The sequence below is a fragment of the Mobula birostris genome, chromosome 13, assembly GCF_030028105.1.
Source record: "Mobula birostris isolate sMobBir1 chromosome 13, sMobBir1.hap1, whole genome shotgun sequence".
Lineage (NCBI taxonomy): Eukaryota > Metazoa > Chordata > Chondrichthyes > Myliobatiformes > Myliobatidae > Mobula > Mobula birostris.
The window spans coordinates 51,424,665-51,451,796 of record NC_092382.1 but is presented as its reverse complement, the minus strand read 5'-3'; the positions used below and the strand labels follow the sequence as shown (position 1 = coordinate 51,451,796).

The window sequence follows — 27,132 nt, the reverse complement described above, 5'->3', positions numbered from 1 at the left end:
GATTTTTTCAATTCCTTGAAAGCCTCTCTCTGTTGCTCAGTTAGCCCTAGGGGCCCTTTAAGCGTACAGGAAGCCAGAGGACTCAAATGTTTTGTATACAGAGCAACATTGGGAATCCACTGTCTGCAAAAGTTTACCAGCCCAAGGAAGGCACGCATGGCTTTCGGCGTAGATGGCAGGGGCGTCACAAGGATTGGGGTTACCCTTTCTGGGGTGAGCTGCCTTTCGGTTGCACTCAAAAGGGTTCCCAGAAATCTCACTTGCCGCTGGGCTCTCTTTACATTTTGGGACGGGATCAGGTATCCTCATGAATGCAGAGCTTTCAGAAGCGTATTGGTGTCCTGCACGTTTGAGGTTTCTGACGGGCTTGCCAGTAGGAGTTCATCCACGTACTGTGTTACCGTAGAGCCCCCGGGTAATTGTAAATCTCTAAGCTGCCTGTGTAATACCTGTGAGAAAATTGGTGGGGGAGTGCACAGGTCCTTGGGGTAACCTAGTCCAAGTGTACTGCTGGTCTTGAAAGGTAGATGCAAAAAGGTACTGTGACTGAGGAGCAAAGGGTATTGCAAAAAGCGCATGCTGCAGATCAACTATAGTGAAAACTTGGTAATCCGGTGGAATATTGCTTAAAATCGTAGGGACCACCGGTTGTATAGGCTGCACAATATCATGCCTTCGGTAATCATTCTCTCTCTCCGGGTCATCTTTACAAAGTTTAAACAATAGCGTGTTATTTACAGACCTATCTAATGTTTGCCCCATGTTTCCTAATCGGATGGTCAGCCGCCTCCTTTTCTCACTCCCATTTCAGGGTCCTGACCTTCGCGTGGGGGATTTCGTCTCTTAACAACCGGTCTGAGGCTGCGTGCTGATACTCCACAGTGCGGTTATACCACCTTATAATCTATAACCCCTACTCCCCGTTAATCTTGTGCTGTGTCTCTCTGCATCCACTTCAACGTCCTGACCTTCGCGTGGGGTATTTCCCCTCTTAACAACCCGTCTATAGCAGGGTGCTGAGACAGGCAAATTGTCACAATGTTCCTCAAAACGTATTTACAGCATCCGGACGGATAGCAGAGGAGAGCCACTTCCCCTGTGTTTGGCCAAATGTCTGCTCTGCCCTCTGCTGGTCAACTTACTGCGCTACACGCCCCGCACCCACCGCCCCCGCGCCAATTAGAATGGTTACCAGCTCCAAAACGTAATAGGTTACTGCCACTAACCTGCTGACCAACTTACTGTAACACACTCAAAGAAAATGTAACAGATCACTTCCAATGATCCGCTGCCCAATTTGTTAGCACCGGCAGGCTTTAATATTCTCAATACTTCTTTGGGGACTCTAGACCCTTACCTTACCTTTGTCGGGGACTCTAACCCCTTACCTTACCTTATACCTCATCGGGGACTCGAACCCCTCTTTTAAACTGTGGTACTCGGACGATCCTCAACTCAGGTTTCGAAAGGATTCCGTCAGATGATTAGCCGCCAGATGAGGGGATCGTCAGGGTGGGCAGTTAATGAGAGAGGTCAAGGTAAATCTTACCTTGTGGGCCCACCTGTCTCACGTCACCGCCACCGAGTCGACCGCTGACGCCGTCTCACGAGACCTCTGACCTCGTCTTGGACTCCTGGCTGGCTCGCCAAATTGTCGTACTCGATCGGACCCGATGCAAAAACAAATCTACTACAAAAAACACTAACACACGTAATTCTTTTTCAAATCTTTATTCTTTACTCATAGCATGCTATGGGGGAAGTTACAGACTGATTTCCCAAAAGAGCCACTCCAGACACTGCCCTCGAATTAAACAATTCTCCACAATTTATAACATTGATAAGGTAGCAGGAAATCTTACGATTACAAATTTAGATAATATTAGAATCATTTTAATCACATATTAAGATACAATTAGATGTAAAATAATCATTGGTCAGTTAGTTATAATTATTTTAAGCCAAAGCTAGCCCCTCAGTTCCTCATTTGGACCCTTCCCCTTTTCTCCAGAACATCCTAGCCCCTACATTATACTTCCCATATTTAGCTCTACCTTGAGCTGCTTCTGCAAGATCAGATAGTTCCTTATTTGAGCCTTTGCCTGTCTTTAGACAACAATGACTAGTACGTCACCGGTTGCTGGGTAAAGCTTCTTTTTGACTGTCCAAAACAGTAAGCTAAGGCGCCCATAAGGTGATTGATCATTAATTAATCATTGTTCTTCGTCTATACCCGTATTTACCCCTTCACCCCAGCAGAGGGTTGTTAGAGATTACAGCAGGGCATTGATAGGATGTAGAATTGGGCTGGGAAGTGGAAGGTGGAGTTCAACTCAGATAAATGTGAAGCGGTTCATTGCGGTAGGTCAAATTTGAAGAAAACATATCATTAATCATAACAGTCTTGGCAGTGTTACGGACAGACGAGAGCTTGGACTCCGTGCCCATAGGACAGGCAAAGCTGCTGTGCAGGTTGTCAGTGTTGTTAAGAGGGTGTACAGCGTGATGGCCTTCATCAACCGTGGTATTGAGTGAATTCAAGAGCCTTGGGGTAATGTTGCAGCAAGAGACGTCTATAGTTGGATCAGTTCTGGTCACCTCACTACAGGAAAGATGTGGATACTATGGAGAGAGTGCAGAGGAAACTTACAAGTCTGTTGCCTGAATTGGGGAGCAGGCCTTATGAGAACAGGTTGAGTGAACCCGGCCTTTTCTCCTTGGAGCGACGGAGAAGGAGAGGTGACCTGATAGAGGTGTAAAAGATGGTGAGAGGAATTGATCGTGTGGATAGCCAGAGACTTTTTTCCCCCAGAGCTGAAGTGGCTACAACGAGTTCGCATAGTTTTAAGGTGCTTAGAAGAAGGTACATGTGTAATGTCGGGGGTATGTTTTTCCACACAGAGAGTGGCGGGTGAGCAAATGCACTGCCAGCAAAGGTGGGAGATGTTGATGAAATAGGTTCTTTTAAGAGAGATGAGTAGATGAAGCTTGGAAAATAGAGAGCCTTGCGGCAGGGAAATTCTCAGCAGTTTTTACAGCAGTTTATATGATCGGTACAACACTCTGGGCCAAAGACCCTATAATGTGCCGTAGATTTCCGTGTTTCTCTGTCTTTATCAATACGTCCGTTAGAGGGAATAGAGCAATAGAAAATAACAATATGAAAATCTGCAGATTCATCTTTCTGGATAGGAGGAAATGACATGCTATCAGGTGTTGTACGTTTTATTTAATGTAAAATCAATACTCTCAATAGTAGAAGAAGCTGTGCACTTGTTTATAAATTTGACCTGACAAATACTTCGAAGTTATTTCTTGTTGTATAAAAGGGATTGCAATTAAATGCCAACACCGATAAGAATATTGTTTTCGTGAATATATTAAGGTATCTAGATTTTAAGTAGCAAAGTAATCGCACTGAAAGTAGCAATCACTTTAAGATGGATTACAAGCATCGCCAAAGTATGCTACCTCAATATAAATGTACAATTTAATTCAAAACAATCATATGGAATTCTTCCCGCATTTATTATATTAGTTCCATAGTCTGCTGCTACTATTTGAGCACCGCACCCTTTATTGTGTATATATTGAACAATTCTACAACCGCGTACTTTACAGACAATAACATATAGAAAGTGCAAGCAAAAGAGAGCACATTTAGTATTTTTTTGGTCTTCAACGGGCTGATGTGAAGTATGGGAATGAACTGTCGACGATTCGTTCTGCAAGTGATTTGGAAATCCTGATGTGCTGTCGGTCATTTCATCATTGCTGTCAGTCGAAGAGAAAACATGGAAAGCCAGATGCAAGCGAATCTACGACTGGGCCTCTGTTCGAGCGAAAATGAGGGGCATCAAATTGATTAGAAAAACACAGTTTCACCAAACAAAGTAACTTTTGGGACAATGTTCAATGTGGAGTCAAAACAAACAATTTCTTTGAAACATCCATTATAGGCGACAGATTGTCTGCAATATTTCTGGTTTACACAACTAGTCCGCTTCGACTTTTAAAAAGTAGCATATTAAAAGAACATGTGGAGTGTGCAATGTCACATAATTCGCTTTAACCTTGGAAATCATGTTCTGCACGCATAAAAACAGAGCTTCTCATAGGCCACTGACGGAAACTTGATGTATTTTTGGAAACAGAGTGTTAAACAGACACAAAAATACATCAGAAAATACAAGGCAACCAATGAATATATACTTCTGGTTGTTGTGGATAGTCTAGAAGAAAGGAAAGAACTCGTCTTGTTTGTTCTGAACAATATCGGCAATTCAGGGTAGCAGAATATCAACACAACCACTGTCCGTCACGTTCACACAGTCTAAGCAATAAATTATGTCACTCACAACATCATTGCGATCGTCAGGAACCAGATCATGGAGCGATCATATATAAAACTTTATTTCTGCCGATTGCCGCTGTACAACAAAATACTTGGGATGATGAACTATTTTCTCATACTCCGAACATGCTCATTTATTTCATTTTTAAAGGACTATAATTCAAAGTGATTTAAAAGGGGGAAATCAATGATTTATTAAATTGAATGCTGACTACAGACTTCATTAACACTCTTCCTGTAACGCAAGATCCTCACAAAACCACGAGATTGTTCAATCACATCAATACGCACAGAGAAGGACAATTTTCTTTGCTGGGTTATGATTACAGACAGATTGAACCAAAGTAGAGCAAAATGAAAATAAGTGTACTGACCATGAATATTGGAAAACAACCCTTCAGGGTCTTGTAGATCATGACATGCACTATATAGATAGTCGTTGGTGTAATATTCGGCTTCATTAATGGAAGGAATGGATCCAGTAACTAAAATTCAATGAAAGAGATCATCAAGGTATTTGTTTGGTATTTTTCTTGTTTTTGTAATGAACACATCATTAAGTCATCGCGTCAATGACTGTATCATCTTTACCTTAAATGGCATAATTGTTGAATACCGTTCAATAGAAAGTGAAAAGGAAGATGCGCGTTCCGCCTTCAATTGCTAATGAAACAATCGATATGTGTTTATGGAATCGATTTTATTGCTAACTCGTGTGTGTATTGCTCTTGTTAACGCTTTCATTGACGGATGAAGGTGACTAAGACAAGCCTGCTGGAGGAGAATGAGGAAATATGTAGATAGAAAGACAGATAGATTGATAAAGTAATACAATGCAAAGGTATTTATCTCGGCCTTCCTTTAAGTGCGGACAGTTAATGTTATCGGTTACAGTTCAGTCGATATATTAAGCAAAAATAAAATCAGCTGAAGTGACTAAAGTCGTCATCCAATTGGCAGAACATTTTTATAGGGAAAAATAGTTCAAGTTCCTAGTTAAGTGTCTTCGTACAAGAATGTGAGTAGGTACGTCCTTGGAAAGTTTGGTAGAGTGAGCCATAGTTCGTGGTGGGTAAAGTATTGGAGAGGATAGTCAGCGACATAATTTACCTGCTTAAACCACACTCAGAATATCACGCTCAGTTCTGGTCAGCTCATTTTAGAAAGGTATGAATCCTCAGAGATAGTGTAGAAGAGATTGAACACAATGATTCCCGAACTAGGGGCAACAATTTATAATTATAGATTGTTCGAGCTGGACCTTTCCTCCTTAGAGGCTTTTCCCAGATCGGAAGTGGCTAATATGAGGAAGCTACCTTTAACCTGATTCGAAGAAAGAACGCAGTGTTGTCAGTGGTAATTTTGCTAGATAGATAGGGGTGAAAGCGTGGAACGCCCTTTCGCGCTGGTATTGGAGATAGATATATTAGGGCCATTTAAGAAACTTTTATGTGGCCACATGTGGTCCATTGCTTTATGTGAAAGCAACTAAAGAATGTGTAGGAAGGGAGAGCAAAATTGATCCCGTGTAAGTTAACAGGTCGGCACAACACCGTGAGCATAAGGAACCGTACTGTGCCATATTGCTCGATGTTCAATGTTCTCCGTTCTGCATTCTACTGGCGAACTGAGTAAAGTTTAGAATTCGGAATTGCTGAGAAAAGTGCGAGTTATTTCAGGAAAGAAGAAAGGGAATGCCTCTAATACTCTGAAATATTGGAGACTATATCAGCAGATGCTGGCAGAGTATGCTTCAGATTTCTATTATCCATTGAGCTTCCGTACGTTGATCGTGAGTAATATCATACCACTCCAGACTCCACACTCAGACAGCTGATACCTGGTTCTCAGCAACCTTCACAATTCATATCTATTGTGCCGTCGAACAATGTATATGGCTTTTCATCATCTACTTACCGCATCTACTTATGTCCTCGAAGCTTCTGACTTAATTTCTCACGTGCCATAAGGTTTCCTTTCCCCTCATCCGGTCTTGCCTATCACCTGCCAACCTGTACTCCTTCCCCATGCTCCATCTCCTTATTTTGGCTTCTGTAACTCCTTTACAGAGCTAATAAAGTGTTTTGGTTCGAAACGTTGACAGTTCATTCTCCACCATAGGTGCACCTTGATCTGCTGAGTTCCAGTAGAACATTGTGCGCTTTGCTCAAGATTTTCAGCATCCGCAGAATCTCTTGTGTTTATTGTATGACATCACACTATTATTTTTGTTACAATTTCATTTCTGAAGTTCCTATACAGTCATGTGTGTGTATGTGTGTGTGTGTGTGTGTGTTTTATTATTATTGCTTGATTTTGTTACCAATATTGGATGAATTGAGACGGTATCAATTTGTGCATAGCGGATTCCGTGTCATACTACACACCTGAACCTTGCATCTCAGTAAATTTCTTGAATGGTGGAATATTCTCAATTTCCTCGTAAATTGCTTGGTAAAAGTCAACAGGTGATCCATAGCCACTCATTAGTGCATCTAATAAAGAGAGAGTGGGGATGAACATCAGCATAAAGGAATTTGTACATGAACATTATGCTTAAACTAAAATTAATTAAAATGATCTTAGTCAAGGTGAAGAGTTAGTGAACGTGATCGTTGAATCAACCGATGTGTGGATGATGACTCTGGCCAATCAACCGAATAAATTTGGCATCAGAAAAATGAAAGGAAGGGTACAGAATAATGAGCATATTTCCGATTACTGTTTAATAGTGAATACACATCACATTTGAATCGATGACAAGTTTAATATTATGATTAGATAGATGCGAATGCCATCATTAATGGTAGTGGATGAAGACAGGATGGAAATTTAGAGGTCACTCCAGAACATGACAGAGAAAGCCTGGCTGTGTCGAAGAAATATAAAAGCATCGTGAATATGGAATGATGAAATGATAAGATGATGAAGAATGGGGAAAATGCCTCCTCTTACTTCGATTGGGAGAAACGAATCAGAATATTCGAGGATACAGAGCAGATTCTTGAAATTTATACTTCCAGGTGTTCAGAGCATGGATGTATTACAGTGAGATACACAGTAAGGTCGCCACTTAACAAATCAGATTTAACCATTTTCCATTACTACATAATGAAAATTTATCATAACTCCACGATCACTAAGGGCCAGTGAAAACCACCATTACAAATGTCCCACGGAAGGCAAATAAATTCCCAACAAAAGCGATGAAAACATATTTAAGTTTAGTCATGTTTGCACAAAGATCATGTTTTGGGAAACCCCAAAAAAACTGAAAACGTCACAATAAAACGTCGATGTGAAGATTGGCCCTCACCACTGATTGCTGACCGTCTCCTTGCTATCGTCACCAGTATCAATAACTCAATGATGAATACAGATCCAAGGGTTATGCAGACAGTGACCATGATGGATGGGGTCCAGTTTCCAAAATCTTAAAACGAAAAGTAAAAACATGTATTTCGATAAACACGAAACAAACACTATACATCCAATGCAACGAAATTTTGAGCGATCTTTAATGAACTTAATCATACATTCAGTTATCACGATTTTTAAAAGTTATATCCCTATGTATTTCATGACAGAAAGAGCGGAGCGGAGACACAAGGACTATTTCACAATAAAGCCTGATATGTCAAAAGTATTTCCCAGCACAATAAACCTACTCTCCTTCACCTGGTATCAGATCAGGATAAACACCTCAAGTAACGTCGTGTTCAAATTCCATTTCCCCGCACATTGCTGGATTGAAACAGCAAGAAGGAAGGTGAGTTTAATTATAAGAAAACATTTCCAGGAAAAAAAAATATTCCATCGTACTTATCCTTGCATTTCTTGTTAACCGCCTCTAATCAGCACAGAGAGATTTAGCTAGTAATGGTACACGGTTAAGTGTACACTCAATGAATTCAGAAAATATTGGAAAGCTGCCGAATATTATCACTGACACTCTGATTGTAACCAGCAGCTGCGGAATTATTTTCATTCCAATTATGTACTTATACGCCAGGCCCACATAGCGAGGTTGGTCTTTATGAAGGCAGAGCAATACTGAGGAAATGGGATCTTATACCCTTACTATTTCTTCCTGCACGGGTGCATGCAGGGTCCAAAAATAAGACTGAGCACTTGCACTGTTACAAATCGTCACCAAATCTCGAATACTATTTCGGGTCCGACATATTATTCAACTATATTGCCGTTGAGCACACATTAAATACAGCGCCTTCGCAGGATAACTAAATAATCATCAGACCATGCTCCCTTCTCACTGATGCGATGTACCGGAGCCTTGGGTCCTCACAACTGGGCTCAGAAATAATTATTACCTCTCAACCACCATGCTCCTGATAGGGTGCATTACTTCAATTATTCCAGTGGTAAACTGATTCCACAACCTATAATTTCTTTCAAGGGTTACATAACTCTTGTTCTCAGCATTAATTTTTACTGATCAGCTTGTTGACATTGTTTTCTGATTTTGCATTTGCGTACTTAGTTGCTTTTTGCTATTTGTTATTTTTCCGCGCTTGTTTCTGAGTAGTTCTTTAAAGTTTCTGTTGCGTTTCTATACATGTACAGTGAATGCCGTAAGAAAACGAATCTCAAGGCAGTATATGACGATATATGGATATTTGGTAACAAATTTCCTTTGAACTTTAATATTTAGTATCTGCAAACACCAAAACTTTCTCAAGAGTATTGGACGAGCAACTAATTGATTCACAGAAAATGTCTGACCGGGAGTGGAGATCATGTTTTTAACAATTCTGCATACTCCTGCTTAAAATATTTGAGAAGACGATCAGGATCCCATACAGTTTCTAGAGTGTCTATTGTGAACTCAGCAATTAGGAAATACGAATAATCAATTCTTGATATCTGCAGCATAGATGCAAAATGTAAGCGTCGAAATCCATACCTGAATTGTTGCGTTCAGTAGGAGTCACTCCGGAACCTGTGTACATATTGCAAAGAAGTTTCAGAAAACGCATCTCTATTGGTGTTTATATTGGATATTTCTCATTCTGAAATTAACAAATCATTTGAAGAGAAATTGGAAATGTCAGACAAAGCACAGAGCATACCAGAACAAAGAACGATGACATCTTCTTTGTGATCACAGTCGTGTTGACCAAATGATGAGGAACGACAGCTGGACAGAAAAGGTTCACTTCCCGTGCATTTTACTTCATCAAGCCAGACAGGACCGGCTGCCTGGGTCATTTTAACATCTCCTGGAGCCCAGAGAGCAAGGCCACACCTTAGTTGTCTGCAGACGACATTGGCATCAGCCAGATCCCAAGAGTCGTCACACACCGTGCCCCAGCTGTCATTAAACCAGACCTCAAGCTTTCCGGAGCAGTTGTGATTGCCGTTAACAAGACGCAATGGAACATCTAGGCATGAAACAATAAAATTGAGATTTATTTAATAATTAGTCTGGGAATCTGAAGTTCGTCAGAGAGAAAATAGAACTAATTATAGAACGCAAGGGCAGGCACCTCGGCCCACCATTTCTTTATCCAACACTGCCAAATTATACCACCTCTCTTCTGCCTCACATAATCGATATCGCTCAAATATTTACACTTGCCTACTCCAGCTGAAAGCCTTTTAATCACGATAACTGTAAATATTTCTATTATCACTCCTCAAAACCTGCTCCAAGCAATATCATTCTCAATTTACGAATAAAGGTTTTCCTCAACCACTTCATTTAAGCCGTCATCTGTCACCTTAAATACGTCCATTAATATTTGATTTTTTTTTTTACAATGGTTCAGACTCTCTACCTGGCCTGTCTCACCTAATGATACGTATCTATTAGGACTCATTTTAGGTGCAGAATGAGCCCCAAGTGTTTCCATTCCTTCTTATCCAGGCAGACTCTGAGTAAATCTCTTTTATAAACCCCACATGCTTCTTGAAATGCGACGAATGGAAATATAAATGATATGAAATCATTGCTTTTCATATCCACAAATAGTTTATGAAGTCCATTCATTGTTGATCGAACAGGCAACATATCTTATTCTTATCATTAGTGTCCGATTAATGAAGGCATTACGTCACAGACCTTGCTCTTCAACTCATACTTCATCATGAAATGCTGAAAGACATGATGAAGGACAAAACCAATTTCACTGTCAGCCAGTTTGTTTTTTGTCTTCAGTTCATACCGGTGAAACAAAAAACACTCGAATACAGCTCATGCACATCTTTCAACTCCAGCCATAAATTGTGGGCGTTATATATACGTCGTCCTATGTTCTCTCTAGTTAACCACTTGTGTTATTTTGGTTATGTAATACAGAATGCCTTGCTCTCTCATTTTCTCATATTTCCAACGAAATAGATAATCTTTTATCTATTGATCGTAGCCTTTATTCATCTTTCTATATTGCCCAATAGCCCGACCGTCTTTATGTATCCTGCTGTTTAGATATATTTACTTCATTTGTTTTATCCAAATCAACAATGTCTCTCGCCTTTGACTATCTCCATACTTTCCCTCGTTCATTTCCCTCCTTCCAAGGTAATACCGATTCCCAAGTCCGTCCAGCTGGTCAGAAGACAATTCCTGCATATCATTTATAATCTTGCCTGATAACAAATGTTCCCGAGGAATTCCAATTAACTCCCTCTATCTTCTGTCTGGACATGGAATTCGTCACAATTCACTCCCCTTTGGCAGTGCTCAACAGAGTCGTGGGAAACCAGGATTCTGGTCAATGCGCGCCCAATTTCGTAGAGGGCAAGAGGAACGAAATTTATTTTTCTGATAGCGGCATTAATACAAGGTTTTCTGATTTCAGCAAAGAAGTTTTCGAATTCGTCACCTTTTAAAGGGAAAGAGGAGAATGCGTTTTCTTGCAAGCAGCCTCTTTCAGTGATTCCTTCCGTCATATTGGTTTCTGTTGACAAAATAAATATTTTGACGAATTTATACATAAATATGTAAAACGTAAATAGATATAAGACTGTCTTATTTACCTTCGCAAGCAACTCCTGCATCCTCAGTATGGTCACACTGGTGTTTTCCCCACGGTTGCGACTGACACTGCCAAAGGGTCGATTCGTGTGAAGTACATTCAATCTCATCCAACCATATAGGTCCACGTCCCTTTCCAAATTGATATGAGCCAGGATAAATATTATTCATTGGTCCACATTTCATTTGTTTGCAAATCACTTCTGCAGACTTGCCATAAAGGTTCGTGGAACAGACTGTTCCCCAGGTCCCGTTGTACCACACTTCAATTCGTCCTTTGCATCGACTACCTCCGTCCTGCAGGCGCAACTTTTTGTGCTCTGATAAGGATGCATTTGAAGACAAAAGTTGTCGCAAAATTAGCATACAATGGGAAACGCGTTTTTTTTCTACTTCTGCAACAGAGATTAGCCGTGTGTGTGTGTGTGTGTGTGTGTGTGTGTGTGTGTGTAGAACATAGATAAAAAAAAATAAAATGAGCACATTCAGTAGGAAGTTATTGATTAGCAAAATTAAACGAACCCAGGAAGCACGGAGTGATATATTGTGCTGAATTACTGAAAGGAGGGTACGGGTTAGTGACGGAAAATTGAGGAATAGAAGATCGAGCGTCTGATACTGGAATCTTAACGGATTCACCAACAATTGAGAATGGTAAATATTTGAATTCATTTAAGGAAGAAGTATGAAGAGCAGGGAGAATCTGTCCATCCTCTGTCCTTAACGAAAAGTATGAATTGAGACATTGGAAATATGTTGACCGACAGAAACCGCCACTTGCTCTTCAGGGCAAAAAAAAAAAAACGTGGTTAAATGTTTTGACTGTCCCTCAGTACCTCATTCTTAAGACCGCACCTACTAACTCCAGACTAGTAACAGACTGTGATGAAATAAAGGCGGCGAAATTACTATATTATTTTCATTTATTCTATCCCCCGATTCGATAAGAGTGTTTGAAACTGATTTTAGGATTTATTTGTATATATATATTCCAGGCATTATTTTCGGAGATTCTAATGTAATCACCTACACTATTTAATCGCATGCAAATCACCTGTGTTTTGAATTCGGAAAAGCTGACCTCACATTAGCTTCTGGCTTTTTGCCACTTCATTCAGCCACAGCTACTCTGATTGTGTTATCTGTCTTTTATTCCTTTCTGCGACAAGACAACTCAATAGAATATTCGTCTTCTCTGGACACACTACAGCCTTCTAGTCTCGGTATCAAATTTCTACCGTTGGCTCTTTTAGTTGATTTTGTTTACAGATATTATTTTACTGCTGACTTTTTTCCCAATTAATTCAGTAAGTGAGAAGAAGAGGTAAAGAAACATGGGGAAAAAGAAACAATGGGAATTGAAAGACAATGCTATGTTTTTGAATCTTTTTCTTTTTGGATTTTATTATACGGAATTTCCATCGATCCGATTTGATAAATTGTATTATTCTGTCTCTCCTGATTTGGACTGCTATGTTATTTCTAGTCACTAGATGGCCCTGCTTACTCGCATGTTCACAGCAACTTACTACTGCTTTGCTAAGTAATTGAATTTCATCATAAGATCAGGTATTTAAGAATCGCTTGCATATTTTAGTCTGAAACACTTTGCTACGGGTCGAAGGAATTTGGATCAATATTTGAATCTATCTTTTGTAAGAACGCCTAGCAGTATTTTTTTTTCACAGCTCCTCGAGTAGTGTAACGAGTTGGTGAACAGTCAGTCAACCATCAAACTACACCGATACATAGACTGGAGATTATTTATTTGCCTCGCTTGAGTAAAGAAAACGGGGAAGCACTTGAGCGACGGCAGAAGAATTATCAGGCAGAATCAATACTGAAATCAGGATGATTAATGTTATGACATTAGTAATGGGAAATATAAACATTCCAGATGCATAGGGAATAAGTTTAATGTTTCTGCGTACGTGTGCTCCACGCATTATCAACATTTAGACAGTTCATTCTGGCCCAATCGTCTCCTGTCCAGTTTTACATTATTTATTACATCTCTGTAGTCATGGCGTGCTGCACAGACAAAGAAAAGTAAATTTAAAGAAAATTGAAATGTTCTTTACCAGAGCATGTCAATGTCACAGCTTCTTTTTGACTGCAGTCATGTTCGGCCCATGGTGCTGATGGACATTCCCAGAGAAATGTTTCATTACCCGAGCATCTCACTTCATCTAACCAAACTGGGGGAGGGCGTCTTCCACAGTAACCGTGAGTTTTATACTCCAAAGCATATCCACAACCCAGTTGTCTGCAGACCACGTTGGCGTCGACCAGATCCCAGGAGTCGTCACAAACCATGCCCCAAGATCCACGGTAATAAACCTCTAGCTGACCAGCACATGGATCTTCACTTCCGGAGAGTCGTAACTGCAAGTGGCCTATCGAACAGTAATATGGAAAGTAAATCAATACATTGGAAAGTAGAAACATCACCGGCTTGTCGTTTCTAAAGATGATTCTGGGATTATTATTATTGCTCTTAAAAAGAGCTGTGCCACGTTGTAACAATTATTCCAGAACTTGAAAATGTTTGAAATCCAAGTATAAAATGTAAAAGTTTGGATGAATACAACATATGAAGAAACGTAGAGTTGCTTCTATCATTAAGGACGGAACTCAGAGGCTGGTAGTTGGACGTTTTCCCACATCTGCTATCATTACATTTTCCTGCTTTTCGCACAAACGAGGAAACTACAAGCGAGTTAGCCGGATCTCAGTGTTTGTAAGTGTATTGGGATCTATTATCAATGAGAATGCAGAAGACAAACACATGTCTGACAAATGTACTTGCCTGACAAATCTGTTGGAATTATTTGAAGAAATAGTAAGTAGGATCGACAGAGGAGAAGTGGTTGATTTTGCGGTACTTGGATCTTCAAACGGCCATCGTCAACCTGCCGCACATGTGGCTGCTTAACGAGTTAGAGCCCGTGGTATTAAAGGAAATATTCTAGGATGGACAGAGCAGTCGCTGATTGGCAGCAGGCAAAGATCGGGAATAAAGGGAGCCTTTTCCCGTTGGCCGCCAGTGACACGTGGTGTTTTTAGTGGTCTGTGATTCGACCAATTCATTTCACGTTATGTGTCAATGATTTGGATGATTGTGTTGATGACTTTGTTCAGAGGTTTGCAGACAATATAAAGGTAGCTTGAGGGACAGTTAGATTTGTGGAGGTGATACGATACAGAAATACAAATATAGATTAGGAGAGTGGACAAAAATGACAGATGCAATACAGTTCTGGGTAGTGTATGGTCATGCACTTTGGTAGAAAAAAAAAGGTTTGACTGTTTCCTAACTGGAGAGAAAATACAAAAAGAAAAGAAGCGCAGAAGGGCTTGGGAGCCCCTGTACAGGATTCTCCAGACGACAGTTTACTGGTGTGAGCCGGTGGATAACAAGACAAGTGCAATGGATGTAATTTTGGGACTATGTGAAGCACTGGTGAGACCTCACAAGTAGTAATCAGTGCAATTTTGGGCCCCTTATCTTAGATTGGATCTGCTGAACAAGGAGGGCGTCAAAGGAGGTTCACTAGAATGTCTTTTCATAAGAAGACCGTTTGATGGCTCTGGGTTGTGTTCACCAAAATTCAGAATAAATACCATGCCGAATCTTCGAAACTAGATTAGATTAGATTAGTTTCAATTTTATTGTCATTGTGCCGAGTACAGATACAAAGCCAATGAAATGCATTCAGCATTTCACCTGAAATGCAAAGAATAGCGTTATTTACAAAATAACTGCGGGAGCGGAGGCTACCGGTAGCGCCTACCGGTTGGGAGGAGAGCGATAAGTCCATGGTTGGGGTGAGATGCATCCTTGATAATGTTTTTCGCCCTGCCCAGGCAGCGTTCATTGCCGATGTTCTCAACAGTGAGCAATTGCGTGCCAATAATCCGCTGGGCAGTTTTGACCACACGCTGGAACGCTTTGCAGTCCGATACACAAATCTCCTAAGAATCTCTGGACTCCGCTGTGCTTTCGCTATAATTGCAGTTCTGTGTTGAGTCTAGGACAGGTCGTCAGGTAATTGAAATTGCTGACCTTCTCCTCATCTGATGCGCCGTTGAGGCCTGACTCATGGACCGGTGGTTTCCTCCACCTGAACTCAATACCTCCTCTTTGTCATGCTGACTTTGAGAAAGTGGTTGGTGCTGTGACACCGCTCCTCAGGATGTTTAATATCCCTTCAAAATGCTATTGTGTCATCAAATTTGTCAGTGGTGTCGTCAGCAAATCTGAGTATGGCAGAGGTGCTGTACTTTGTCATACAGTGTAACGCGAAGGAAACACGGAGCTGCGCTCGCAACCATTTGGAGAACCTGTGCTGATGGAGATTTTGGAGTAGATGTTGTTGCCATTGGGAACATATTGACCGGGTCTGCAGTCCAGGATACAATTGTATAAGTAGTTATTGAGGTACAGACTTCGAGTTTTTGATCAGTTTTAAGGGGATGGTGGCATTTTATGCTGAACTGCAGTGAAGAAACAACCCTGCAATGTGTGTATCTTTGCTGTCCAGATGATCCTGGATAGTATGAAGAGCCAGTGAGATGACCTCTTTAGTGGACCTATTGCTCCGGTAGGAAAATTTGGGCCGGACAAGTCTCCTCTGAGGCAGAAGTTGATATGTCCCATTAGCAAATTCTTAAAACACTTCCTCATTGTTGCTGCCATTGTAACTGACAGATAGTTATTCAGGCAGATCATCAGGTTCTCCTAAGAAACCAGTATGTGAAGTATACTTGAAGTTGGTGGCCACATCAGACTGCCGAAGCAAGATGCGAAAGAGCACGATAGGCAGTTGATCAGCTCAGTTCTGAACCGATTGGCCAGCCATCCCTTCTGGGCCGTATGCTTTTGGTGAGTTTACCCTCATGAACTCTAATTGCATGTCAGCCTCACAGACTTGAATCACAGAATTATCGGGGGCTCCGGGAATACTTGTTGGCTCGTCCATGTTTTGACAGTCAAAGCGGGCATAAAGTGGATTGAACCCATCTAGAAGCGAAGCTTTTTCCCACTACGTCGCTTGATTTTACACTGTGCAAACCCGTCCAAAATGGTCGAGCTTCCTTCATGGATTTCAGCAAGGCATTTAAAAAAGTACACGATGAAAGGCTTAATGAGAAAATAAGGAGACAGGGGATCCAAGGGGACAGTACTTTGTGGATTCAGTGACCAGCGGGGTGCCTCAGGGATCTGTTGGACCCCTACTCTTCGTGAATCTTATAAATGCTCTGAATGAGGAAGTGGCGGGATAGGTTAGTAATATTGCTGATGACACAAAGGTTGGGAGTGTTGTGGATAGTGTGGGGGGTTGTCAGAGGTTACAGCGGTACATTGATAGGATGTAAAACTGGGCTGAGAAGTGGCAGATGGAGTTAAACCTAGATCAATGTGAGATGGTTCATTTTGGGGGGTAGATCGAATACAATAGCAGAATATAGTAGTAATGGGAGACTATTGGCAGGGCGGAGTATCAGAGGGATCTTGGGGTCCGAGTCCATTAGACAGTCAGGGTGCTGGGCAGTTTGACTCTGTGGTTAAGTAAGATCACGGTGCATTGGCCTTCATAAATCGTAGGACTGAGTTTGGGAGCCGACAGGTAATGTTGCAGCTATATAGGAACCTGATCAGACCCCTCTTGAAGTACTGTGCTCAGTTCTGGTCGCCTCACTACAGGAAACATGTGAAAGGCATAGAAAGGGTGCAGATGAGACTTACAAGGATGTTGCCTGGGCTAGATACAGAGGAGATGACATGGGTAATTTTTTTTTTTTTTTTTAACGCGGAGAATGGTGAGTGTTTGGAATCGGCTGCCGGCGACGGTGGTGGAAACGAAAATGATAGGGCCTTTTAAGAGACTCCTGGACAGGTGCATGGAGCTCAGGAAAATAGAGGGCTATAGGTAAATCGAGGAAATTTCTAGGGTAAGGACATTTTCGGCACTGCTTTGTGGGTCGAAGCAGCTGTTATTATGCTGTAGCTTTTCTATGTTTCTATGTTTCTATGGTTCATGCTAAGTGTGGAAATCCCCTTCACCTTTTACATTTCTTCCTGCATAAAGTACCACGGCCACCTGTAACTTTCTTGCTCACCGGTCTTGTATGCCTCTTATCCGGTCCTCGCCAGATTGCGAATCTAATGTTTCATCTAATTTTTCGTTTTGCGAAAGATTCTGAGTGATTCTGTACGTCCACACTCATCTATAATTAATTATGTGAAGTATGTGAGAACCTCGGTGTTTTCATTCAGATACATAGATATGTTCTTCAACTCTGCTCAGTCCTCCGAAGAGAAGCATCCCGTAGCCGTCGCTTTTGCCTCCCCCGACGTCCCTTTGCTGTCCAAATATATAGAGCTTGTCTGCTTGTCTGCAGGTACGATAAGGGCGACCACGAAATCAGATTTACCGAAATCCGGTCTGCTCATGGAACGACAGTTTTCTTCAGTTATATATCCGAATACATAAATTACACGAATAACAAATTAAGAATTGCTCAGGTGGATCGGAGGAATGTTCTGGCGGCGATGACAGCAGATGAGAAAAGGCTGAAATTTCTGGGCAGGACAGGCAGGATAGATATATCACACGAAGGAACAAATACTCAATTGGCAGGAGTAGGCAACTGTGTCTGGCAAAAAGAAGTTATGGACTGCATAAAAGCCAAGGAAATGGTATGTGAAGTAGAAAAATTGAGTCGGAAATTGGATGATATTAGGGGGTATGGAGGGAAGGCTGGGGCGGGGTTCTGAATTGGATGATCAGCCATGATCATAATAAATGGCGGTGCAGGCTCGAAGGGCCGAATGGCCTACTCCTGCACCTATTTTCTATGTATGTTTCTATGTATGATTCGGAACTCTTAAATTCCAACAGAAGGCATCCAAAAAAGCTTGAAATATGAGCGCAGACTAGCCAGTAATATGAAAAAAATGGATACCGCAGGTTGTGCTTTCTTCAGTTGTATGAAGAAGGAAAGGGAGATGAACGCTCGTATTAGACCACGGGAAAATGACGCTGATGAGCTGGGAATTTGAGATAAAAATTGGCAGATGAGCTTAATATGTACTTTACATCTGGGGTGCACTGTGAAGGCACCAGCTGTGTGCTAGTAACCTGTGAATATCAGTTCGCAGGAGAGAGTGCCATTTCAAAGGAAAAATGCTTGGCAAACTCAAAGGTCTGACGTCACCTGGACCAAATGGACTAAATCCCGGAAATCGGAGACTGGTTGCAGAAGAGATAACAGATCCTTTGGTCCTGTCCTTTCAAGATTCATATATACATATACATATATATATATATATATATATATATATATATCAATAATTTAGACGATGGAATTAAATGCAACATCTCCAAGTTTGTGGATGACACGAAGCTGGGCGGCAGTGTTAGCTGTGAGGAGGATGCTAAGAGGATGCAGGGTGACTTGGATAGGTTGGGTGAGTGGGCAAATTCATGGCAGATGCAATTTAATGTGGATAAATGTGAGGTTATCCACTTTGGTGGCAAGAACAGGAAAACAGATTATTATCTGAATGGTGGCCGATTAGGAAAAGGGGAGGTGCAATGAGACCTGGGTGTCATTATACACCAGTCATTGAAAGTGGGCATGCAGGTACAGCAGGCGGTGAAAAAGGCGAATGGTATGCTGGCATTTATAGCGAGAGGATCAACTAGGCTTATACTCGCTGGAACTTAGAAGACTGAGGGGGGTTCTTATTGAAACGTATAAAATTCTAAAGGGATTGGACAGGCTAGATGCAGGAAGAGTTTCTCCCGATGTTGCGGAAGTACAGAACAAGTGGTCACAGTTTAAGGATAAAGGGGAAGCCTTTTAGGACCGAGATGAGGAAAAACTTCTTCACTCAGAGAGTGGTGAATCTGTGGAATTCTCTACCACAGGAAATAGTTGAGGCCAGTTCATTGGCTATATTTAAGAGGGAGTTAGATATGGCCCTTGTCACTAAAGGGATCAGGGGTAGGAAGAGAAAGCCTTTCTGAGTTGAATGATCAGCCATGATCATACTGAATGGCGGTGCCGACTAGAAGGGCCGAATGGCCTACTCTTGCACCTATTTTCTATCTAAAGTATCTACCTTGGTATGGTCCTGGAGGACGGGAAGATTGCAAGTATCACTCTGAGAAGGGAGGAAGGCAAAGGAAAGAGAATTATAGTCCAGTTTACCGATCGTCAGTGGTTTGGAAAGTGTTGGATTCTGTTATAAATGATGTTGTTCCCAGAAAATCTACAGAATATAACAGACAATTAATCTTGATTTAATATCACAAAATCGATCTCTCGCCGACACTCCTGGCGACTAGACATACTGATGCAGAGAAAAAAAAAATATTACATGAAAAATGGTATTAGTGCACGGACAAAAATATCACCAAACTACTTCATTAAGAGATGTAGCGAAAAATATTAGAAGTAAAATACAATTATTTCCGTCGTATTTGAACATTTATTTGAGTCCTTATCCCTAATGGTTCGGATCAGAAATAATGCCAGGCGTCAGTTCCATCGCCTCGTTTAACACTTCTTCGCAAATTTCCTCTCTCAAATTCCCCCTCCAGAATCCCTTCCTTGTGCAACTAAATGCTCAATTTCCTCTTTTGAGAACACAGAACAAAGAAAATAGTTGTGACTGGCATGTAACCTTCTCTATAAACTGCCTATAAATGCCCTAACACATAGCACTCTATTTTTCTAAACTTAATGTACCTATCTAAGAGTTTCGGAAAAGACCCTATTTTATCCGCATCCGGCAGTGCATTTCATGCACCCATCACTCTCTGTAAAAAACTTACCCCTTCCACCCCCTCTGTATCTACTTCCAAAGAACCTTAAAACAATACCCCGTTGTAGTACAATTTAACTCCGAACAAATGACCCAAAATATATTTTCTAAAATCTTTGTATACACCTCTATCAGGTCACCTCTCATCCCCTGTCACTCCAAGAAGAAGAAGCCGGGTTCACGCAACCTATTCTCACAGGGCACAGTCTCCAATCCAGGCAAAACCCTCGTAAGTCTCCTCTGCACTCTGTCGATAGTTTCCGCATTTTCTCTGCAGTGTGGTGACCAGAACTTAACAGAATAGACCAAGCGGGGTCTGGCCAAGCTGTAACAGTAACCCGCGGCTCTTGATTGTGCCATCGCTTTAACTTAAATCATCATATTTTCAGACCTGAATGGAAGTCTGATTTTGAAAAGGATAAACCTGGAGACTAGCAATAATACGGAGGGAATAAGCAAGGGGCGGGGGGGGCGGGTAGCAGAGAGAGAGAGAGAGAGAGAGAGAGAGAGAGAGAGAGAGAGAGAGAGAGAGAGAGGAGAAGGCAGGTAGAACTCCCAGTATTTAATTGTAATCAATAGCAAAATTGTCGAACTGCCAGGAAGATCCCTTTCAGTATATATCCTAAATTATGAATAAATCGTTGAAAGCCTATGCAGTAAATTCGTAGTTCCAGCGAAGCAGAATTAATTTTGCACATTTTGCCCGGGTAAATGCGTTTTTATTCATCGTGTTCAATTTTCTATGCACCTTCCCAACTTGTACTAGCTAGTAGGTTAATTGATTACAATAAATTCGCTCGTATGTTTTAGGAGCGGAGCTGCCGTAGGAGGTGTGGTTGGGTAAATAAATTGGAAGCCCTGCAAGAGGGATATGATTGATAACGCCGATTTGATGAGACAAATGGAGATATAAATACCTGGAAGTCTCAGTATTTCTAAATTTATCTCTCTAAATAATTAATAGCCACACGATATTAAAAATTACAATTTCCACTTTTTCATGCTATTCACCTGAACACAGGACGCCAACGCCGATGAAGTCAGAGGAAGACCGATTGAATATGGATGCACTGCAATTTTGGAGATGAGATTCGCTTCCTTCACACTGAAGGTCGGTCACCCACACGGGCCCTTCTTTCCCTCTGTACCCCGAGGCGATGTAGGAGGATGTGGCCACACCGCAACGCAGTTGCTTACAGACGACGTTGGCTTCATTGATAGTCCAACATTTATCCTGTATTCTGCTCCATCCGCCATTATCATAAACCTCCACCTGGCCGTCGCAGCGGCTTCCTCCTTCGGTCAGCCGCAGAGACCAAATTTCATCTACAATGTGGGTGAGATTGTGTAAAACAGTTAATAATTACTCAATGTATCCCAGATACTTTCAGCTATTAGCGGCAGATATTAGTTTATACACTAATTTCCTACAAGGCAATCATCCCAAAAGCCATTTAACCTCTCTTCTCCCTCCGCAGGATAAAAAAAGACACACACGTAGCGGTCCCAGGCATTATTCTTACTCGCCGAACATAAAGAGAGCCATTTAAAGTTTTATTATAATTCATTGTTCTTTTTCAACTGTTTATAATATGACTTAACTCACCTGCAAATATTACATCTTTATTTTTGCAGATTTTAAAATGGTACAAAAATTACTATCTTGAAACACCAATTGACATCATTCTCTGCACTTTCCAATAATTTCTGCTCAAATTTTAGTTTTATTCACTGTGTACTCAAGGTCTGTGTATCCAAAATAAAACAGTCCAAGTTGCAAACGCAGACTGTTGCCACAAAAATTTAGATTCGTGACATAGTTTTGCCAGAAAACTTTGGATACATTCAATTGTTTCCTTTTCCTTTTTTTTGTCTCCGTTATGGATATCTCTACGACCAAAGAAAGGTTTCATTCAGACTAATGTTTCAACAACTCACCGGTGCAGATCAGGCTGGCGTCATTTCCATGCGAACAGCTGATCTGACTCCACGCTGAGACTTGGCAATCAGCTAGTCGGGACTCATTGCCCAAACAAAGGTAGTTATCTTTCCACACTGGCCCGTTTCCTGTGCCAAAGTATGCATCTCTGGGAGTTTCCTTTACTGCACCACACTGTAGCTGTTCACAGACCACGGCAGCATCTTCCAAGCTGAAGTACTCATCACAAAGTGTTCCCCACTGGTCCCCGTGCTGAATTTCCACCCGGCCAGAACATCTGCTGTCCCCATCAACGAGTCGTGCTACAGAATTCCCTGTTTCATTAATAATTGAATTCAGTTAATTAATCTCAACATAAACTAATTAAAAGAACTTGCACAGGATCGGACCGCTATCCAGAGCATCTGCTCGGCAGAGCTTCGCAAAAGTAAGAGTATGGCACAATGCAGACCGGCATATTTTTTTTTAACTGATTGACACACAATCATTTTTTTTCCCCAATTCATTTTTAAGTGTTGTGAATAATCTGCATACACCACGACAGGAACCTCGCGTTTTTGTAGGTTTATAACAAAATCAGTGCTATTGTTTCAAACATTGGGCCGAGCAGGTGAAAAAGTGTTTCCTTACCTGATTTCTATACAGCACTCCTGATTTTGTTGATCGTTCACAGTTTCATGCCCATCACTCTAAATGTTACATTTTGTCGAAGTTGAAAATACCATTATTCAGCACCATATCCCACCCATGCTGTTCTTGCCCACTCAGTGGACGATATGCATATGCATCATATTTATCTATCTATCTATCTATCTACCTATCTATCTATTTACATGTAATATTTGAGGATACTTCCTGCAATCAGATAGTGTGCACTCAGACGGGGCATTTTCGATTTTCTGTTTCGTTATTGGCGATTAAATTGATGTTAGTCTTTGCTTGGGATGTTTATTTTCTTTGCACTTTTCCATTATCTATTTTCATGTTTGTTTCTTTCACTGACGACTCATTTCTTAGGTTCATAAGCAACTTTCAAGTTGTCCTTCACATTAGGCCCCAAGAAAATGTCCGCTGATGATTATAAATTACGGGGAATTCACAAGGCATCTGTCTTTGAACTAGCAGCTATATAGTTGATGTTTTATTTATTCTTCTGCTGAGGTTTTTATCATGTTTACAATCGTTATGCAATGGAATGGAAGATCAGCAAGTATGTGAAGAAGTGGCTTAGCGTACCGAGCAGCCTCACCAATTCCGCAATCCATAGTAGCCAGACAAAGCTTACCATCCCAGTGTAATCCCTTGTTGAAGAGTTCAAGGTATCCAAGATGAGATATTCATGATGCCTCGAGACTCAAAAGACCCTGTCATCAACAACACCCAGCCGGTTGTGAGATCAGGCAGGAAGTTGTCAGCCCAAGCAGCAATTGATGAGGCAGAGTCTAGATTGAAGGACAAGGAGGTGGTTGGGGCTACCCAGCTAGGCCGCCAGGGAATTGGCTGGACAGCCCACAAAAGGTGGTTGTCCTCTACAGGTGAGGGGCGCCGTGAGCTTGTAACACAAGAAATACGAGAGGTAGAAGAGGAGAAGAGGTTAGCTAAAACCCCTGGCCTGGCCAAACAGGGGGCTTGGACCTGATGGGAAAGTGTTGAACAACGACATCTATCTTGGAATGTTCTGTGGCAGATGGAACCGCTCCGCATTTCTGTTCTGTGCAGAGCAGCGTACGATCTGCTCCCAACACCTGCCAACCTCAGCACCTGGTATGAAGATAAGACAGACAGATGTGCTGCTTGCGGCGAGAAGGGAACACTTCAAAGTATTTTGATTGCATGCAGAGTCAATCTTTCCTGCGTCATGTACACTTCGAGACATAACACCGTTCTCAAAGTTGCAACAGAAGCGGTTCAGCAGAGAGTACTGCAGCACAACTTATCTCATGCCCCATGCTGCACAGAACACCGCATATCATTTGTGAAAGAAGGCTCCAAGTCAAGGGTGTACAGCGCAGGCCCACGATCAAGCATACTTTATTCAGCCAATGACTGGTGTGTCAATGCCGACCTGGATGGGAAAGGCAGTTTCCCGGGGCAAATACCTTTCACCACATTGCGCCCAGATATAATCGCATGGTCGGACACCAGTGGAGAAGTGGTTATTGGTGAACTCACAGCCCCCTGTGAAAACAACATCGATGAAGCCCATGAGCACAAGTTAACCAAGTATGCAGAATTAATGTCAGAGTGCAGCGATAGACGGGGGAAGGTCTCATGCTATCCATTCGAAGTAGGTTGTAGTGGCTTTATTGCGTTCACTTTCCAGAAGTGGCTGCGTGAGCTCGGCTTTACTAGAAGAGAGATCAAGGCAACCAGCAGGGCTGTAGCTGAGGCAGCAGAGACAGGATCAGCATGTGTGTGGACCAAATACGTCCAGAGGGGCAGACAGTCGGACAACGTATCTATTCCAGTCGGTTTTTATTCTTTGGAACGTAGAAAGTTGAGGGGGACTTGGGAGAGGTATTTAAAATTATGAGAGGGATAGGTAGAGTTGACGTTGATAGGCTTCTTTCCATTGAGAGTGGGGGAGATTCTAACAAGAGGACATGAGTTGAGAGTTAAAGGACAAAAGTTTAGGTGCAACATGAGGGGGAACTTCTTTACTCAGAGAGTGCTAGCTGTTTGGAACGAGCTTCCAGCAGAAGTGGTTGAGGCAGATTCGATGATGTCATTTAAAGTTAAATTGGACAGCTATATGGACAGGAAAGGAATGGAGGGTTACGGGCTGAGTGCAGGTCGGTGGGACTAGGTGAGAGTAAGAGTTTGGCACGGACTAGAAGGGCCGAGCTGGCCTGTTTCCCTGCTGTAATTGTTGTATGGTTATATGGTTATATGTTATACATCTTTTGCAAACCCTTCAGTAAGTTACATAGGCACCCGAAGAGTAGACTATCTGTTGGATGGAACAACTCTGATAGAGGCAGATGCCAAGTTTTTAAGCAACACACATCAAAGTTGCTGGTAAACGCAGCAGGCCAGGCAGCATCACTAGGAAGAGGTACAGACGACGTTTCAGGCCGAGACCCTTCGTCAGGACTAACTGAAGGAAGAGTGAGTAAGAGATTTGAAAGTGGGAGGGGGAGGGGGTTATCCAAAATGATAGGAGACGACAGGAGAGGGAGGGATGGAGCCAAGAGTTGGACAGGTGATTGGCAAAGGGGATACGAGAGGATCATGGGACAGGAGGTCCGGGAAGAAAGACAAGGTGGTGGGGGTGGACCCAGAGAATGGGCAAGGGGTATAGCCAGAGGGACAGAGGAGAAAAAGGAGATTGAGAGAAAGAATGTGTGTATAATCCTCTCGTATCCTCTTTGCCAATCACCTGTCCAGCTCTTGGCTCCATCCCTCCCCCTCCTGTCTTCTCCTATCATTTTGGATCGCCCCCTCCCCCTCCCACTTTCAAATCTCTTACTAACTCTACCTTCAGTTAGTCCTGACGAAGGGTCTCGGCCTGAAACGTCGACTGTACCTCTTCCTAGATATGCTGCCTGGCCTGCTGCGTCCACCAGCAACTTTGATGTGTGTTGCTTGAATTTCCAGCATCTGCAGAATTCCTGTTGTTTGCCAAGTTTTTAAGCTCACCAGTGGGAGGTGGTGCTTTAGCACTGCTGGCCCACCACCTCGAGGGAGTCTTGATCATAAGCGGGCCGAGACTCCGGAAGACAGGTGGCAGATCAACTGATGATCCCACTGGTGACAGCACAGGACAGTTAACATCTTAGTCCAAGTGTATTTTCAATTCTTTAAATTCTGTTTGTCTCCTTCACTGACGACTCATTTCTTAAATTCATAAGCAACTTTCAAGCTGTTATTCACGTTAGGGCCAACAAAGTGTACACTGATGATTATAAACTATGGGGAATTCATGAGCCATCTGTCGTTCAACTAACAGCTATATAGTTGATATTTTATTTACTCATCTGCGGGGGTTTTTGTCATTTTTACAATCTTTATGGCTAAATTTGTAGCAGTAAATTCCGACGCTATTGCAACAAGTTACCTCGCTATAATCATGTATATTCTCTACTGGTGCAAATACATGCTTGGAAGTTGTGCTGCAAAAACAATGGTTTGTATTTATCTACAGTTCCGCACCAATTCATCTGTGTGTTTCCTTAAAGAAGAAAGGAGAAATGTTTCGGGCAATATTCAATAATCCATCAAAGTATCAGTACGGAAATAAACAATATTTGATTGCTTTTTGTTAATAGAGATAGCCATTATATAGCTACAAAGCCTGCTGCGCATTTTAACGTTTAATCAGTTTTCTGTCTGTATTTAGGCACATGACAAAATTCAGTATCATTAAATTTCTTCGAATTATTAATTTTCACGTTAAAGTGTATGATATAATTTGAAAGGAGTGCTGAGAAAATTTCCAGCATGTACTTCACACTCAATTTCTCAAGGAAACACCATTTTTCATTTTTTATATATTTTCTACTGCAAAAATGATTGTTTAATTTATAATAACGCTGCATGCTACGCTTTTGTTGGTGATATTTGTTTCAACTTATTGAAATCTTCAAATATGTTAATTTCTTTCGTTGAAACCCAAATTGAAGTCAATCGTTATTTTATTCTTCCAGCAATATCACCCTCTTAATCTGTCCGTCAATGTCAGATGAAAATCATATGAAAAAGTACTCTGCTGATGGAATTTGCAAATCGCTAATGGGAAAAATGTCGAAAAGAAATACCTGGATCCTAGGTACTCACCAGAGCAGATCACACTGACATCATTCTCATGGGTGCAACGATGAGCTCCTGAAGAAAATGGACAGTCCCATAGCCTCGACTCATTACCCAGGCATTCAGAGGCATTAGTCCATATATGTCCTGTTCCTTCTCCAAAATAAGCTCCTCCCCGCACAGCAACAGCGGCTCCGCATTGAAGCTGTCGGCACACCACGCTGGCATCATCCATATCCCAGTGCAGATCACACACC

At 41.7% G+C, this 27,132-nt stretch overlaps 1 protein-coding gene across 1 annotated transcript; it reads right to left on the bottom strand.

The window, feature by feature from the left end:
- Window positions 1–1,783: 1,783 nt before the first annotated feature.
- On the bottom strand, window positions 1,784–27,132 carry LOC140207604 (scavenger receptor cysteine-rich type 1 protein M130-like). Its single transcript, XM_072276151.1, has 12 exons — window positions 26,903–27,132; window positions 22,126–22,440; window positions 21,199–21,513; window positions 13,433–13,747; window positions 11,354–11,671; window positions 11,200–11,274; window positions 9,445–9,756; window positions 9,279–9,314; window positions 7,671–7,787; window positions 6,742–6,849; window positions 4,729–4,839; window positions 1,784–3,832 (listed from the first exon to the last, which is right to left on the bottom strand). Exons 1-12 carry the CDS (start codon window positions 27,108–27,110, stop codon window positions 3,819–3,821), a joined length of 2,244 nt encoding a protein of 747 aa, XP_072132252.1. The 5' UTR covers window positions 27,111–27,132; the 3' UTR covers window positions 1,784–3,818.